This window comes from Motacilla alba, chromosome 8 (genome assembly GCF_015832195.1).
Source record: "Motacilla alba alba isolate MOTALB_02 chromosome 8, Motacilla_alba_V1.0_pri, whole genome shotgun sequence".
NCBI lineage: Eukaryota > Metazoa > Chordata > Aves > Passeriformes > Motacillidae > Motacilla > Motacilla alba.
Genome location: NC_052023.1, coordinates 20,731,479 through 20,748,999, shown reverse-complemented (window position 1 = coordinate 20,748,999; position 17,521 = coordinate 20,731,479). Strand labels below are relative to the sequence as shown.

At 41.7% G+C, this 17,521-nt stretch overlaps 1 protein-coding gene across 2 annotated transcripts in view; it reads left to right on the top strand.

Annotated features, from left to right (window-relative positions):
• Nucleotides 1-942: 942 nt before the first annotated feature.
• Nucleotides 943-17,521, top strand: part of VAV3 (vav guanine nucleotide exchange factor 3) — a 147,428-nt gene continuing 130,849 nt past the window's right edge. Inside the window, exon 1 of one of the 2 annotated variants that reach the window (XM_038143683.1) lies at nucleotides 943-1,250. In XM_038143683.1, the coding sequence (XP_037999611.1) occupies nucleotides 1,047-1,250 (204 nt within the window). In that variant the 5' untranslated portion in view covers nucleotides 943-1,046. The remainder of the gene's footprint in view (nucleotides 1,251-17,521) is intronic. The other variant, XM_038143684.1, reaches the window with a different exon arrangement.

Below are 17,521 nucleotides of genomic sequence, written 5' to 3'. Positions count from 1 at the left end.
ATTCTTTCAGAAATTATTAAAAGGATTTGTGGGATTATTTTGAGCTCAGACAGCAATAAATGTCAAGGTTTTAACTGAGGAGGTGTGGAAACCACCAATAGGACTATCTTGAACAACCATGTTAGTGTTTTGCTCTTGGAAGGCTTTCTTACCCTTGACTGTTGTGTTTTTCTCCCCTCACATAAATGTTAATAGTACTTTTAAAGAGTTCTCTGGTTTAAAAAAAACCCAAACCAAAAAACCCCAACATGTTTTAATAGAGGAAAAAAAACAGGTTTTGTATCCTTTTAAGTGATTTTGTTTTTGAGAAATTAAGTTTCCATCACTGCTTCAAAAATCAAAAAGAAATAACAGCTTTTGAGTTTAAGGATATTGTGAAGTCTGGTGCTTGTATTGTCTGGTTATGGAGTTTGTCACACTTGGTAACTTAAAATCACTTGTATTTTCTTAAATTTTAAGTTGTCTGAATGCTTGTTGGAAGTTGTTACATATTTGTAAACATTATTTAAAGCGCTAATAAAATTGAAGTCGTTGCAAAGTACTTTAGGGGAGAACAGATGGGAAAACAATGTTATGCCATGATGTGTTCTCTATCGTTTCTAGAAGTCGCTGAGAGCATTCTGCTTGAACCTCTTCTGAGCGCTCTGCTGTTTGCTTAGTGAAAGGACAAAGGACTGACAATAAGACAGAACATGCCGCTGCGCCGCTATCTACACCTGCCTGTCGGAGCTGCCTAGCGTGTCGCAGGTGCCGTGTTTATGCCATCACCGGGCGAGCAGACGAGACGAGCAGCCTCACGGGCCGGCCACGGGAGCTGCCCGGCGCGGAGTGACGGCGGCTGCCAGCGCCCCGCGCTCTCCCTCCAGCAGGGCCGGTGCCGGCGCGCCGGGCTGGGCCGGGCTGGGCGGGCGCGGGGCGCGGCGAGGGGCGGTGGAGCCGCCTCCCGGGGCGGCCGCGGGGCGGGACGGGCCGGCCGCGGTAGCGGCGGCGGCTGGAGGGCGCAGCCGGGGCCGCCGCGGCCGCAGCATCGCGGCGCGGTGGCGAGGATGGAGCCCTGGAAGCAGTGCGGGCAGTGGCTGATCAGCTGCAAGGTGCTGCCGCCCAACCACCGGGTGACCTGGGACACGGCCCAGGTCTTCGACCTGGCGCAGACACTGCGCGACGGCGTCCTGCTCTGCCAGCTGCTCAACAACCTCCGCAGCCACTCCATCAACCTCAAGGAGATCAACCTGCGCCCTCAGATGTCCCAGGTGAGGCCGCTCCCCCCGGCCCGTGGCCCCTGGCCGCTGCCCGCCCTTGGCGCTGCGTGCGGGCTCTCCGCGTGCTTTGCCTTGCGGCGGCGCGGAGCGGAGCGGGACCCGCGGGCTGCGGGAGTGGGACGCGGCCGCTGCCTGGCTGCAGCCCGGAGCCTCCGCGCCTGCAGGGCGGTGAGCGAGAGTCGTGCCCGGGGCAGTCAGTCCTCGCCAGGCTCCTTCCCTTTGCCATGCGGCCGTCCAGCCCGGGCTCGGCGCGTCCCGTCCCGGGTGCTGGGATAGCGCAGCTGCAGCGCCGGGCTGGCGGCTCTCGAAAGCTCCGTGAGGGCTCGTCGCCCGCAGCCGGAGGCGGCTCGGGCCAGAGTCCCCCGGGCCCGTCGTGGGGTGGCCGTGCTAAGGAGAAGTTCCCGCAGTAGTCCCAGGATCACCATTTTAACATCTGTGTGCGATACTTTTTAATGGGAGCGGGTTACAAATCAAACGACCTCTTGCTTCTAGTTTTTCTGGCTACTCCTAGGGACACTGGTGGGGAGGGAGGGCGGCAGAGGACGCCGGGCCAGGCCGGCGTGGCCGGGGAGCTGAGCCCGCCCGGAGCGGCGAAGGCACGGCCGGGGCTGTGGGAAGCGGCGAGTGACCCTGGTAGCTCCAGTCAGCTGCTCTTCCCAGCTTTTTGTGACTTGCAATGGTCAAGTGAGTGGAGAGGACTGATTAGTAACGAGAAATCGTGATCTTGATAGCTGGTTGCCTGTGTAGTACTATTTGGTTGTTTGTTTTTTTTTTTTTTTTTTTTTTTTTTTTTTTGTGTTTTTTTTGATTATTAAGTTGATATTTGGAATAATTATTTAATACCTAAGTGTAATTCCTAGTTCTACCCTGTTTTAAATGCGGCTTTTAGTTTGGACTGATGTTTTGTTACTGTGACTCATAAAGTTGGCTTCAGATATTGAGATAAGATTATATTAATAATTCAAGAAGAGACTATATATACTTGACTTCCTGTCACTGCTTCGTGCACACCTATGCCTCGGCAGAGATGGTGGCAGCCAAGCAGATGTTGTTTGGAAGGAAACTAACTTCTGAGCCTGTCATGCGTTTCAAAACATTGAGAAACAGATACACTGTAACATTTCAGTGTTGTGGTTCTCTTTTTGATTTATAGTAATAGAAATCGCCATTCACGTTTATGATGCTAGCAAAAAGCAGTGGAGTGAATTATATTACTTTGTCCATGTCTCTGTCGATGTTTGCTTACAAACCCCTATTTTATTTCTTATTAACTCTTTCTTTTAGCAGCTATGTCTTGCTACCAAGGCAGCGTTTTCTGGAAGCTCAGAGTGCAAAAAGGAAAAACATAGCTCTACTAGTCAGAGTCAAAGCTCTGAGACTCTCGCACTAGATGTGAGTGGTACAAAGGCTATCTCCGTGTACTTGAGAGCTCAAGTGCCTGCTTGAATGGCGTATGCAGAGGCAATACTTCATCTGAGTGATGGAGCACAAAGGGTGGGTTTTGCTCAGTGGTAGAAATCCAGTTCAGCTTTTTCTCTGCACCGTTACAACTTGTGACTTTCTGCACTTGCTACACCAGAGCCTTGGTTTATATTTGTTTTTTTTAATGAACTAGAAATGTGTCGTCAGGATATTTTTAAGATGGCCAACTCATTGCATTCAACTTGAATTCTATATTAATGTTGATTATCTGGACCACTATGACTTAATTTTGTTTTTGATGAATTAAAACCATGGTGGTCTCCTTTTGTCTACTGAATCTAAGTTATCAAAATGCTCTGCTGTCTTCTTTGTAAGAGCAGTTTTGGGAATCAAGATGAATATTTATTTCTCGAAGTATATTTGAACTACGGATTATAATTGTAGATCTTGGATTATTTATAAGAGTTGTCTCTTTGTCTGCTGTATACCTGAGGTACCTGCACACCCCAGTGCTGCAGACAGCTCTCTCCAGTGGTGCATTTCTCTGCCCTACGCCGATTTTACCCTTTAAACAAAGGGAACTGTTGTTGGATCAAAATCTACAATGGATAACTCTACATAGTGTTGAATTTACTGGGAGTGTTACCTTTATGTTCTGCGAGTTCAAGATTCTGTGATCTTACTGAGGTTCTGTGGGGTTTTTGAAAAGTGGACACCCTTTCTGCTGGAAATGGTCACTCAAGTGTAAATTTCAAAAATTGTTGAAATTGAAATTCTGCCAGTTGCTTGTAATTTGCAGCTGAGACTGTAAAGAGCTCATGGTAATAACTTCTGGAGAAGTCTCAATGGCTTGAAGATTGTTCAGTTGGTGAGATCTGCTTGGAGTTGTGCCCTAAGCTGTGAGTTTTGTCAGAATAGTACTTGTCAGTAAACTAATGCTGCATCATAGTAGATTTGTATCATAAAGTTGCTGTATCATAAGATCTTGGGGTCTTGTAGAAACGCTAGTTAGCTCACTTTTGCTTGTGGGGTAATGAGTTATGGGCACTGGAGGCAGAGCAGGGTTGGCATTAGGATGGGAATTATCTTGGCTGCTGACTGCAGAGTCTGTCTGAAAGTGCTGCTGTGCCTGTACTGCTTAGCTGAGCTGTTTGAACTTCATATGGCCCTTATCCCTCATCTTGTAAAACTGAGCTGCAGCTCCTCTACTCCCTGATCTGATGTTGGTTTCTTCCACTAAGTCTTAGACTGGTTTAGGACACTTGTACTGCACAGTTCTTAATCCATACAGAGACTGAGAAGGGTGGATGAAGGTTTCGTGAATGGGCCTCATTGAGGGCAGACTCTGATTTTGGCCTTGTGTCTTACTGCAGTTGATGTTTGTCAGGCCTTTCTCTGTGAACCAAGTTTTCATGTCTTGGGGGCTACTTACAAATGCAGCAGTTCCAAAGAACAGGAAGGTGAGAGGTGGTGCCTCAGGCAGACCTAGGAGTAGGTGTCAGTCGTCTGATGAAAGTATCAAGTCTTTTCCATTTTGTTACATATTTATTTTTTTCAGAATAAATGTGGCAGATCACACATGAGTGATGCTTGTGCCAGCTTTGCCTGGTAGCCCTTGGTAACCCTTTATAAGCCACATCAAAAGTGCAGAGGGATGGTGGCTGATGCTGCAGTGGCAGATGCTGCTTTTGGTGGAGCCTGATTCAAACGGGCACTGTTGCTTTGCTGGGGCAGGAGTAGAAACTGAGATTGATGCTTAGCATTGCAACACAAATGTGCTTGACCAGATGGCATGGGGTGTGTTTTATGGGCTGGCTAGTTTGGGGAATCACATGCCTTTGTCCTATCACCAGGCAAGCACCTTGTGTCACGGGTGTTCTCATGGGTGGGCTGTTTCATGTGTTTGAGATCTGTGGATTCTGCCCCTTTACCTTTTTGGAGATAATGCCTGTGCAAGAGAAATGTCTCGGTGGCTTTAGGGTGTAAAACATTGGGGTTTGAACCTCTTAAATGCTGACTGTTTTCATCTGCATTACTGTATGTTTATGAAAATATGTATATTTGGTTAGTGGAAGTTGTCCTTTGAAGAACAGAAGCTGATTCAGTCAGTTATACTTTCCAGAAAGTGAGCCTCAGATATTAAAAGTATAAACCTTGCATATACAAAAGCTAAGCAGCATTGAGCCTTTCTCTTCTGGATTGCCAGCTCAGTCCTGCTGGGCTCCTGTCTGAGAAGCTGGTGTGTCTTGGTGTGAGGTCCCCTGTGAAAAATTACACATGGGCTTTGTATGAGGTTGGAAATTCAGGTTCAGGGACATGCATGTCCAGGGTGTTTTTTTCACTTTGAACAGAACACGAAAATGTTGGTTCTATTAAGAGCTCTTGTGTCAAGGCTCAAACTCACTTTGCTTTTTGAACTCCCACGAGCTAACAACTTGAGTTACTTTAACCTGTGTGTGTGCCATCAGGAAAGGAAATTAGGAGATGGATCAAGTAATACCTTTTGGCCTTTGACTGTAGGGGAGCCTGCCTGATTCAGTTAGTGGTGTGAAAGTGGTGTTACTGCAGGCACCAAACACTTCAACACTAGCTGCTGGGAATGGAGCTAGAAGAGGGAATTTGCTAAATGAGTAAGGGAGGTGTGACTGTTTTGCTGGTGTGTTGCAGGGTTCCCCTGAAGTGGAGCATCAGGCCCTGGTGACAGTGAGACAGAGGATGGAGCACTGAAGCTCAGTGTCTGTGTCTTCAGAGCTGTGCACTGTAGTCATTCACTTGCCTCGGATGCTGCCCCTTGGCAATGTAGGCTAGTGAAAGTAATAAAAATAGAAGTGATCCGTAACAGAAAGTACTAATCCTAATGTTTAATCATCATCAGACAAGAATAAGTAATTTATCACCAGAAATGTAAAACCTAAACCAATGGATTATGATGGATTTGCAGAAGATGTCATCTGTTTAATGCTTATCTTTTATCTTTAATACTTTGCAAGCTAGTTTTGAAATAGTTTTTGCAAGGCATTTAGTTAATTTGTGAGAGATTGCTAAACAGGAAAACAGCACTTAATGCAATAGTGCCATGGGAGTTTACCTAAAGGAGATGCTGACATAGATTAAATATTAAAAATAACTATTTCCTATTTTTCTAATGAAAATAAACAAAATATCCCTCACTTAGTATTAAAAGTTCAAATACTTTCTAATTTTAGGGAGTTATTTTGTTTTTTGGTGTGACCATATTGTCCAGAGGAAGTTGGTTATCTTGTCATTCATGTCTTTTTTTGGTGTGGTGACAGAGCTTTTGTGCAGGAGTTTATTTTTCTTGATTCCAGTGGTATCAGGTAGTCTCAGGATGTGGGTGTGCTGAGTGAGACAAACCTTGCAGTTTCCTCTGATGCAGCCTTTGGCTTGGAGCTTCCCCCAGCTGACAACCCTGATCTCCTGCCCAGAGAGTGCAACCCCTCTGTAGGCTCCCTGCAGGTGGGTGTGCTGTGTTTTCTTGTTATGTTACGTGCTAGGAAGTACCACAAGGCTACAGTTTCAGAAAAACTGTATTTATCTAAATGTAAAACTTCTTGGGCTTGAACAATGTTTTAGAATCTGGTTCAGTTTTTGTCAGCGTAGAAACAAGAGACCGCCCCGGTATTTAACCACCCCCTACTCTTGAATTCTTTGAATCTTACTGTATATTCACTTACATTTAAAAGAATTCAGTTATTTTAAAAATATTTTTTAACTTTTCAGATGTTTTCAATCTCTTTGCTTACTTGCTGGTACTTCAGTCCACTTAATATTTTCACCACATTTAACTTTATTTCCAAGATTCATTTAAATGAAAACTACATTGGCTGCAAGATATATTATCCAGAAAAGGTATGTTTATTTATCTATGTGTAAGTTATGTGTACGTATGCATATCTTATACGTCTTGGACTTTATAAAATATTTTGATCAAATACTTTTACAAATCAAAACCTTAATATGACCTCTGTTTTGTTCTAAGAAAAGACTGATGAAAAAGTAGCGACCTGGTTTTTCTAGGTAATTCTTCCTACCTTAAGAAGGTGAAGAAAATAGCTCTTGAAAACTGATGTAATGATTTTAATTGATTCACATTGATTCTTTTTTGTCAGGGGAAGGGAAAACTGTAGTTGTACTCTATGGTAAAGCTTATTTTACATGCTATGTTTATTGTACAGTTATTAAATGCAGCATATGCATCTTGCCAAGAAGTGTCTCAAATGTTCCCTTCTGCGCAAAATTTTGATGTGCTGGCAGCTATGTAATGAATTAATAGAAAAAATATTTGTGCTGGTTTCTCACAGAGGCTGTAGCATCTGCCAGCAGTGGATGGTATAAATTAATGTCTGTGTATGGCATGCTGCTGTATCATGTGGGAAAAGCCAAGCTTTTTTCAGAGCCTTGTCTGACAAAGGTGGGAGACCTGTCATAGTGGCAAGTTGAAGGACTGCTTATGAAAAGAAACAAATCAAAAGGGTTGAAGAAGAGAGATGTGTATATAAAAAGTAGGAGGATATAATCAATATTAACCAGAGAATGGTCAGTCATAAGAAGTTAGGAAGCTGGTTTGAAAAGGGTATCAGCAAGCAAGACACTGAAGAATTTTGATATTTATCGCAAGATGGGTACAAAAAGCCAATCTGGATATGCTGTGTTATTCTTTAATGATTATGGATAATGGCTTTATCAATGCTGGCATGCCAGTCTCTGTTGTAACATGCTGCCTTAGGCCTGTGAGGTGCAGGAGGTTATTTGCCAGGCTGCAGCACTGCACATTAGGCTGGGTTAGCAAAGAACAGCAGTACAGTTTGTGCATTGGGAGATAGAGGGTCTTGGATTTCTCACATGCATCTCTTTCTGCTCTCCTTTGAAGGTCAAAAGAGTTGATGAAGTCATAGTTGTAAAGAAGGAAATACAGAGGGTAAGGAGAGAAAGGGCTGCAAGGCAGCTGCCAGGGTGGGGGTCAGACCCTGCAGGGAGTGTGGTGGTGCATCCTTCTTGGTCATGCAGCAGGGAGCTGGCATAGCTGAGCCTGGCTTTCACTGGTCTGGGTGCTGGGGAGCAGGGTTAACTGGGAGCAGCAGCTGGCAGGCTGGTGAGAGGCACGGGCACCAAGGGTTTCCAGAATACGGTTTGATCTTGGTGAAATAGAGGAGACCCTTCTGCTGAGGTAATGTTGCCTCCGGGACCAGTAGCTGACCCAGAGGGGAATAGGACAAGTGTGTATGGCTGCAAAGGAAAGCTGCTGGGGTGTGCTCCCCTCTGTGTGCTGCCACATGCTGGGGGAGAGGGCAGCGACTGTCCAGACCTGAGTGTCCCTGCCTGGAGCAGGCAGGGAAGTCCTGGCTCATGCCCTGATTGTGTGGGTGTCTGAGTACAGAGGAATATGTATTGTTTTATTAGATCACTGACAGTTCAATCTTCTTTAAGTTTTGCTTTATATAGAGGTGCCAGTTTTTGAACTTGCTCCCACAATGCTAAAATTGTACGTCTAGTTCTTTAAAGACCAAACTGAACACAATCCCCCATCAGAAACCTTTGGTTTTTTTCTTCTTCCTGTTGCTGTGAAACAGCATTGCAGTACTTCCATCTCATTCCATAATACCTCATAGCAATGTTTAGTACTACCTTACATTCTGTTATTTCAGTATTAAAAAAATTCAGTTTCACAGAGAAATATGAATTCATGTGCAGTTTATCAGATGGCTATTAATTTCTTTCCCTGCACTTTTTAGTGTACTTGGCATCATCTGGAGGTACCTTTTCTTTCCTCTTATTTTGCTTTGACAAGTGATGTTTAAGACTTGAGGCATTGTGTAATACCAGCTGTTTGCTGAGACTTGTGATGTGTAAAATGCAATCTGAACTGACATATTTGAATTTTTATATGTAAGAGAGTGATGTTCTCTCAAAGCTCAGTGAATGCTATTGGCTTCAGTTTACCACATTGTCAAGTGAGAATATATCTTCTGGAAAAATAGGGGTCAATAACTCTTTCTGTTATCCTATACTAAATGTCAATAGTGAATGTCTTGGTAACATGAAACACTGAAGGGCTATTAGTAGGATATTTGTTTCTTTGTATATTCATAACATGAAACATTAGACACAAATTGCATACTATGGAGGTATTGTAGCAATTTGTATAAAAGCCACTCATGTACTGTTTAAAATGCTCTTGCAGACCTACAGGTATGGTTCAGCTGTTCCATATTACAATCCAAAATATTTTTGGCCTTTACTTTCATTCAGAATTTTATCTTATAATTGGTTAATAGATATTCAGTTAATCTGTCAGTACTTATTTTTATGCTCATTCTATTCCTGAAACTTATTTAAAATCATATAGAGATTACAGTATGATTGCCTTGCAGAAACAAACAAGCAAAACAAAAAACAACAACAACAAAAAACCGAACAAAAAAACCCACAGAAAAGACATGGTTGCTCTAATCAAATATTTTCTGAAAAAAGCTCCAACCAACCCTAACCAAAAACACCCAACAAAGCAAGGCATTTTTAAAGCATATTTTTAACTGGTAAAGCTTAGCAGAACAAGCTGATTTGTATTTCCAAAATCCTTAGATATGCCCTTTAATCCTTGGTGCCATCAAATTTACCTATTTGTTTCCGAGTTGTATAATGGTATGTGCTGTATAATCTGTACTTAGGGTATTTTGTATCATTGCTTGTTCCCTCATTCACACTGTTTCTACATGGAAAGAAGCCTGATAGTCAACTAAAATAGAATGATTATAACTTTGCCCTTAATTTTAATTGTCAAAGCAGTCTGACTTCACTGTTGTGCAGGAAATTTGATGCTTTAAAAAATGAACATGTTATTTTGCTTGCACACACTTGAAACTAAGAAAATAATTATAGCATCATCATAGGTTGTCTAATTCCTTGTGCTCTGCTTGTGTGTTAGCAGCCAAAATTTAAATTGTACTTATGTGCTCCAGTGAGTGACTTCAAATTCCCATCAACCACTGCCTCCTCAGTGATGCCTTTTATCAGCTGATAAAAGGCCATGAGGGCCATGGTATTTTGCCCTCTGAATTGCTTAGGATCTATGAATAAGGATGTCTGATTCCAGCACAGAGAAGGTTAAAGGCAGATGGAGGACCACAACTTCTCTCCCCTAATGTCCCCTCAGATTTTAGGTGTCTCTGGGTGGAGGTATGGTGATGACATAGTGCTACCCTGTGAATTGTAACTTCAAGTGTACACTCTTTAATTCCATTTAGCGCTGTAGGATTTAGATTAGATTTAGACCAAGATTTGAATTTCTTCTTCCTGGAAAAAAAAGTAGTGTAGGAGAGAACACCAGAGAGAATGTTCAAATTATTGCTGTTGCCTGCAGCATCTTTCATTCTCAAAATAGAAAGAGTGAAACTCCCTGAAGTGCCCTTGCAGCTTGCTGCCTTTGGGCTTATGGTCAGTTGATGTGTGGTTGGTTGGAAAGGGATTTCTGCCAAGCTTTTAAAACCTAACTTTTATTTTGAGGCAGCTATTTTAAAAGCCTTTTCATCCTACTTTGTGGCTCAAATTTTGCATTTCACACTAGTACCAGTTTTGCTAAATTGTGTGAAGTTGTGTCCGGAAATATTTAGGTTTCACTTTGTCTTAATGGTTTGCCCTCTACGTATACGCACAAAATGATGCCAGGTGTCTGGTCGGATCACATTCTCTTCTGAATTGGCAAGTTCTTATTTTTAAACATTTTTGAAAATTCCTGCTGAGCTCTGATTTCCCGCTTTACTTTTTTCTCCTTTTTTTTTTTTTTTTTTTTTTTGGTGTATGGATCTCGCTTAGCTTTTTGGATGCTTGATGTGAAGTAAAAGTACAGAACACTTAATATTTGAAGTGGTCCTTAACAGGTGTGTCAGTCATGTCTTGAGGTTTTATGAGAGTCCTAAGCAGGGTTAACTTGAGCCATTTTGTTTTGATTTCTGCCTGTCCTGATCATCTTTTTCTCCATCACAGAGGACAGGGCACATTTACCCACCACGGTGCCTTGATGTTAATCGCTGCAAGTAGTCATGAGAAAGTTATTCAGGGTCTGTGTTCATTCAGTTTGCATTTGTGGTTGGCAGCACTGATTATGATGATGCATCTTCTCTGTGGATTGTGCTGAGGCCGCTGGTTTCAGTGCAAGTATGCTGAACAGATGGCACTCTTTGTAAAGCTGAGGTTTAACTCCCCAATTGTTCTCAGTGATGCCTTCAAGCAATATTGTTGGTTGGAAGGACTGTGCCTCAGAAGGTGCTGGTAGCTACTGGTACTCTGCTGGTGCGGGTTTCATGAAGCTCTATGGAAGTGACTCCTGTAATCCTATTGGAATGCCTCTATACTTTTATCATAGCTTTATAATTTGCCTTTCTGTGGAAGACCCTGGTGAAATGATTAGCTGAGATGAAAGGCTTTGCTGCCTGGGACATTTATGTGTTGTTGCAGAGGGTGATGGCAGAGAGTGGATGTAGGGATAGCTGAGCCATGGTGGGCTGCACTTCACGAGAAGCTCCTGAGAAGCACACTGGAAGGTATTTCAAATTTGTGTGTCTTCCCAGCTATAATTTGCTCAGATTCATAGACCCCTGGGGAATCTGCTTAATTTAAGCTATCTTGCTTTCTCTTTTCTGAGAATGTAGGTTTTTGTAGCTTGGAAGCCCCATAGCGCATCACGTTATTTCAAGAGCGCAAGCTCTAGCAATATTAATGTAAAGTGAATTATTCTCTAGTGTTAAAAATACCTGCTATGAAGTAAAAAAAAAATATAATTAAAAAAATTATTTGCCATGACCAGTGGAAGAAACATAGGAAAACAACAACTAATTGAAAAGTCCCAAGACAAGAGGGGGAATGTATTACGTAACACTGTCTCTTAGCACACCTCACTAGAAATAAGCTGAGGGGTGGATCCTTCCATCAGTAGTATTACAGAAATTGAGAGTGCATGTGGCCTCTGCTTAGCAGCGAAGAAAGGCTTAGATGTTCTTTTTTGGGACAAAATTGCTGTCTTGGTGGGGTTTGTCTGTGTAGGTCTTCTAAAGGCAGTTATTATGTTAATTAAGGGCTTGTTCCTTCTGGTGCAGAACCTGTGTCCATTTCCACGCAATGGAATGGCTTTTTAAAAATGCTTGTCCAAATCTGAGGCCCAAAATGCAGGACCACAAACATCTTTTGCTGAATATTTAGGTCTGGAAATAACTCCTAAGTTGTGTATCTTTTAATTCCAGTGAGAAACAAGTGATTCCATCTAATCTTGTGTCTAATCTAAAATTCATGGTGAAGCAGTTTAGCAGGGAAGTTAGCCCTGAAAATGCCATTCTTGGAAGACGTTTTTAAAACTATTTGGAAAAGAAATGGGGTAGTATTCAGCTTTTTTTGTTTTGTGCTGATGAATATTAGATTTTGACCTCAAAATCCAGTGTTTCAATAAAGTCATGTTAAAGTTTAATGAACTTAAAATGCCTTTCATCTTGATTTGAGAGAATAGCAGAATTTGAAATGTTAGGGTTTCTGTAGAATATTTCATTTTCCTGATGGGTCTGCTAGTGATAACCTTTTCCCAATCTTCCCTGTTTCTCATATTTTTCTATCTTGACTCAAGTGACTTGATGTTGCCTATCAGAAACCCAGATTGCTCTGTGATTAAGAAGTACTGCTGTGATGGGTCTGGGGTTCTTAAAATTATTACTATTTTCCCCACCTTTCCATCTTGTCTACAATTCTCAGTTACTTTGACTCTGCTGCTCTGCAGCTTGCTTATGCTTGTGCTCTGTCCTCTCAAACTGGTCTTTATTACTTTCACCTTCTACATTTGCCTTCCCCTCCACTTGTATTTTCTTTTCCTGCCAGTGCATCTGTTTCCTCCTTCACTTCATTCCTGATGCTCTTTGTTCTGTTCGACTGTTTCCCCTTCCCTGTTGTCTCTGCTGTTCCTGTTGGCTTCATCCCTCTGCAGATTGTCTGAAATCTGTTTCCTACATGGTGAAGAGCACGTCTCCTCCGGAAGCTGTGTGGATGAGTGTTGGGCATGAAGGCTCTGGTGGAAGTTATGCTTTTAGGACCAGTGAAAATGGGATTCAAGGGACCAGATGGTGCTTGACCAGCAATCTCATGTTGGGCTATTTAAAATTGTGTTTCGGTGACTACTTTTGGTAAATGGTGATTGCTTTGCTTTCGCCCATTATTTTAAAAGTTTCTGCTGCCTCCCTGTTGCATTCAGAGCTTTGCAACATATGTAAGGGTGTCCCCAAAATTGTTTTGCTGCTTGGCTCCAGGTGACTGAGCAGATCACTCTGGTGGAGTGGTGAGGACAAAAGCTAGTGCTGGCAGCCTGCAGGGTGAATCAGATTGGAAACTTGTTCTTTTCAAAGGCAGAAGCACTTGATTCCTGTCCTTGTCACCAACCTCTGGAGATTTGTGCCACCACGCCGGTGCTTAAGCAATATTATTCTGTGGCTGTGTCCTGAGGAGCAGGTGGAGATGGGAATGGTATTTATTTTTAACCACTTCTCAAATTGATTTTCGAGGTTGCTTGCAAGGCAGAAATAGTCAGTCCTGCTAGCCAGCATGTTCATCCTGCTGCATCTCCTTTGTGTTGGACATCAGTCTCAGTGGTTTCTGTGTCTTTGCAGTGAGTCCCACTCACTCTTCAGAGGCTGATAGACACAATTATGTTTTTGCTTCCCAGACTCACTATTTACATTCAAAGTGAGACAACCACTACACTGAGTATCTGTATTGTGAGATACAAGCTGCTACACCATGATGTACCTGAGGGCTTACCTTCGTAGTGAATAGTTTGTTTCTTCAGGTTTCTGTGGTTTTGCTTGTTTGCTCTCTGTGGATGGACACATATATATGTGTATATATTCAAGGTATAATTCAAGGAAGTTGCAGGCAGGGACGTGGGTGATGCTCAGCTGGTTATTCCATGGAAGTGGATGTGCTGTCAATGAAAGCTCGAGAAGGTCAGGACATCTGTGACCAGTAACTGTTATGTAAATGTGCACCTTTTGTCTTGGTTTATGTTATTTCTGCACTTGAGGTTAAAGCAGTTCAATGTTACCATTTGTGAGTTATTTTTTCAAAGCTTCTCATGGGACTGAATAAAATTATTTTCCTGCAGTTTCTCGGTTTAATACATCTGAACAGTAGTTATTCTCATACTCATCTCTTCATGCTAGCTGGTGTTACAATTTCATATAATTTGAAGTACTAGAGCGGCTTTAAACTATTTGTTTCACAATGAGATACTGATGAGAACTTAATCCAGGTCAATGATTTTTGTACTTCAGTATTGGATATTAATCCAGGTCAGTAATTTTTTTACTTTGATATTGGGTCTTTCATAACTTGTGAATAATTTGCCTCAGATACCTTTTCAGAAGTGCAACATGCTGCTGTGAGGAAGATGCTTTTGCTTAGTTTTCTGTCATGCTTTTCTCATTAAAGTTTTCATTGCAAAGTCTAGCCTCCTCTTCTGTGCTTCCTTTAACTTTCGTTATTTTCTGTATGTAATTGTGAGAATGACTTTAACTAGGAAATGCCTTTTAAAATTTGTTCTACTCTAATCATATTCTTTTTCAACCATTTTAATTTCTCTGTATTTTCTTGCCAGTTATTAGTGTCCCCAGTGGAAAATAAACTAGGGATCTTGAGTGTTTATAGATTTCACAGTGACAACATATGATGAGCAAATAATTTGTGTGTGGTGTTTTTTTCTCTCCCTCAACTGGCTTTGAAATGGATAGGATTTTATTTTTTAATAAAAGTTTTCAAGTTTTCATAACAGTAGTCACTGAGAAAGTGATTTCCATATTGTTTTGTTAGGAGGTCCTTGGATTTCCTATGCATGTTCTTGAGTGTCTTCTATTGCATACAAGAAATTACCACATTTAGCAGACAGTAATTTGACTTGTTTTGACAGATAAGGAAATAGGACAATTTACTTTTAGCTAGTTCTCTGCAGCTGTCAAAAAATTAATCAGAAATACCCTTGAGTGGCAGGGCATACTGGTATTGAAAAGGGAATGTCATTTGGACCACAGTTCATTGGTCTCCCTGCCATCCTTAAAGAGTCCTTTTCCCTGTGAATTGCAGAGAGCAGACTTGTACAAACTTCAGGTTGTGTTTATTGATGGCAGGGAGTACCCCTGACAGAATTTAGCACATGTGTGGGTACCTTGTGTCTCCTTCAGAGAGAAAGAGCTCCTTTCTGCCCTGGGGAGATTGTTGAACCAGGTGGCAAGACTTGAGCAAAGAGGCTGTGGGAGAGTTTGTCAAGAATTTGTGTGGAGGTGTTCATGTCCTGATGGGGTGGGCTCTTGCTAGTAGCAGATCTGGACAGATTTTGGTAGAGCTGTGAGTCATGTTCAGAGGCTCACTTGGGTCACTTGTGTGTGGCACAGCTGTTTGCAGCGGAACAATGAGTCACAGACTTGTGAGTTTCCAGTCCTTGCTGAAGAACGTACCCACATAGCTGCTCTTGTGGTTTCATTTAGAAATAAGTGAGCAGTGCAAGAGTTTAATAATTAGACTGACTAGGTCAAGTGCTTACTGTATACTGATTGCTGGAGTTTTTTAAGAACACATATTGAGAAGTGGAATGTTATTGTCACAAATAGAAAAACGCTTGTTTCTGAAAAAAGTGAACAGGATCTGAATACAAATATTTCCTATAGCCAGAAAATAAGTTGCAAGGGTCTGTTCTAATTGTTTTGCCTAATTACTCTCCTGTCCTTGTTTCACATAACCTCACTGATTCTGATCTATTAAAAAGCTGTTGCTGAATATTTTTTCTGTCTAGTTGTTCACACTAAAGTATCATCTTGCAACAAATCAAACAAGTTTGTCTTCTGCTACATGGACTCCATGCTGCTATTCTGCTAATCTGTCATAAAGGCAAGAATCAGCCTTGCAGTGTTGTTGTGTCCATTTTTCTGAAAATCACTATTGTTGCTTCTCCAGTGCTGAGAACTGTCTCCATGGAAAGGCAGAGAAAGATGTGTCATTGTTATAAATTCCCAGTTACAAATTGCATATATATTGATTTTGTTTATCTTTCTAATCTTGTCTCAATAAGCTATTAGGCCTTTTAGACTATAGTCACTAATCCAGGATCGTACTGTGTTTTATTTAGATTTCATTTTATTTAGCTGATAAATCTGTAGAACAAAATAATACTAAACAAAACCAGACATAAAATGAGGTTTTCTACACAAAATCTAGACATTCTTACAGCTTAGCTCCAATGTTTGCATTCAATATGTTATTTTAAAAAACCACCTAAGGAACCATTTGTGTTGTGATGTTTTGTTAGGCAATTAGTAAGCTGATGCTTGTGCAGAGGCCTGGAAGTATGTTACAGCAGCTGCTTGTACTGCCTCTGTATGTGTTCTTTTGTATAATAGGTTAAAAAAAAATTTGCCTACAGCTCACAAGCAGATGCTTTCACTGTCCCTATATTAGGTTGTATGTTTTCCTTTATGCATGCATCAATGCCAAAACCAGTTATGGGTTACTGCTCATGCAGAAGTTTTTAGCCATGACAAGAGGTTTTTATGTAGATTTGTGTAAATAGCCAGTATCTTGCTGGGATTTTGGTGTGCCTCTTTAAACTGAATGTTATTGATGATACTCCATTTAAGATGACAGGGACATATTTATACAACCAACTTAAATTGTGTTGTGTATCACACACTGCTGCTAAATTACTAAATATTTAATTCAACATGCATGAGCATCTAACATTTTAATTGGAATAATTTTATGAATAAAACAGGATCCAACTCTCTTCACTACATTTGGAAGACCAACAGAGTGCTGAATGAAGATGCCCCAAGTTAGTGGTTCTCAGGTTGCCTTGGTAGATGAGTTTTTCTGGTACTGCTGTGTATGTCTCTTGTAAATTTAAGGTAAATGAAAATACAAGCATGAAACTGACAGTAATAATTTACACAGCCCTTCTTTTAGGAATGAGAATACCTTTTGCAGACGTTTTTAAAATGCTTCAAGAAATTTGCTTTTCACGAGGTCACCAATATGTGTGCAGTGTTGTTCTCAAGTCATTCAGCTGTGAGTCAGTAGCATAAAGACTGGGATGAGTTCTTCACTTGAAAATGATCCTTAACACAGTTCTTCTATGGACACTTGGAATAATGTGCCAAAACTCAAAGCACATTGTACTTGAATAATTAAAATTATTACTTTGGTACAATGTTCTGTAGTTCTCTTCCCAAGGTGATTGTGTAGCAAGAGAGTGGAAGCATCTGGTGGCAAGATACTTGTATTTGACAAGGTATTGGTGGCAGACTGCCCCGGATGGTTATTGAAGTGGGACTTTCATCTTCTGCCCTGTGCTCTGAACAGCTACTCCTGGGCTCCATCAGCACCCCCCCCCCCATTTTTGCAGCCTAAATCACAGGAATCTGCCAAGATAGAGTAACAGTAAAGCTTCTGCCAGTATGGCTGGGGGAAGCTTTTGCACTGCTGAACGGTCCAGTCATCGTGGCATCTGAGCCTTGGGGCTCAGGGGAGACACTAAGCTTGCTCTGCATCTTGGGCTTCATGCTGCTCTCTTGTTGAAAAGGCAGCTTTCCTGTGTGGTCTTTTATGGTCTTCCATGGACTGGACCTGCTGAAGACTGAGCAACAGATCTTGTCACAATTACGCTGGGCTTTTTACTGAACCTGCCTTCATGCTGTTCCTAATGAGCTGTTTGAAATGACCATCTATGCTGCGGTTATTTAAGAACAGTTTGCTTAATTGGCTTGTCGAAAAATATATTGGTATCTTAAGACTCAGCACATAGT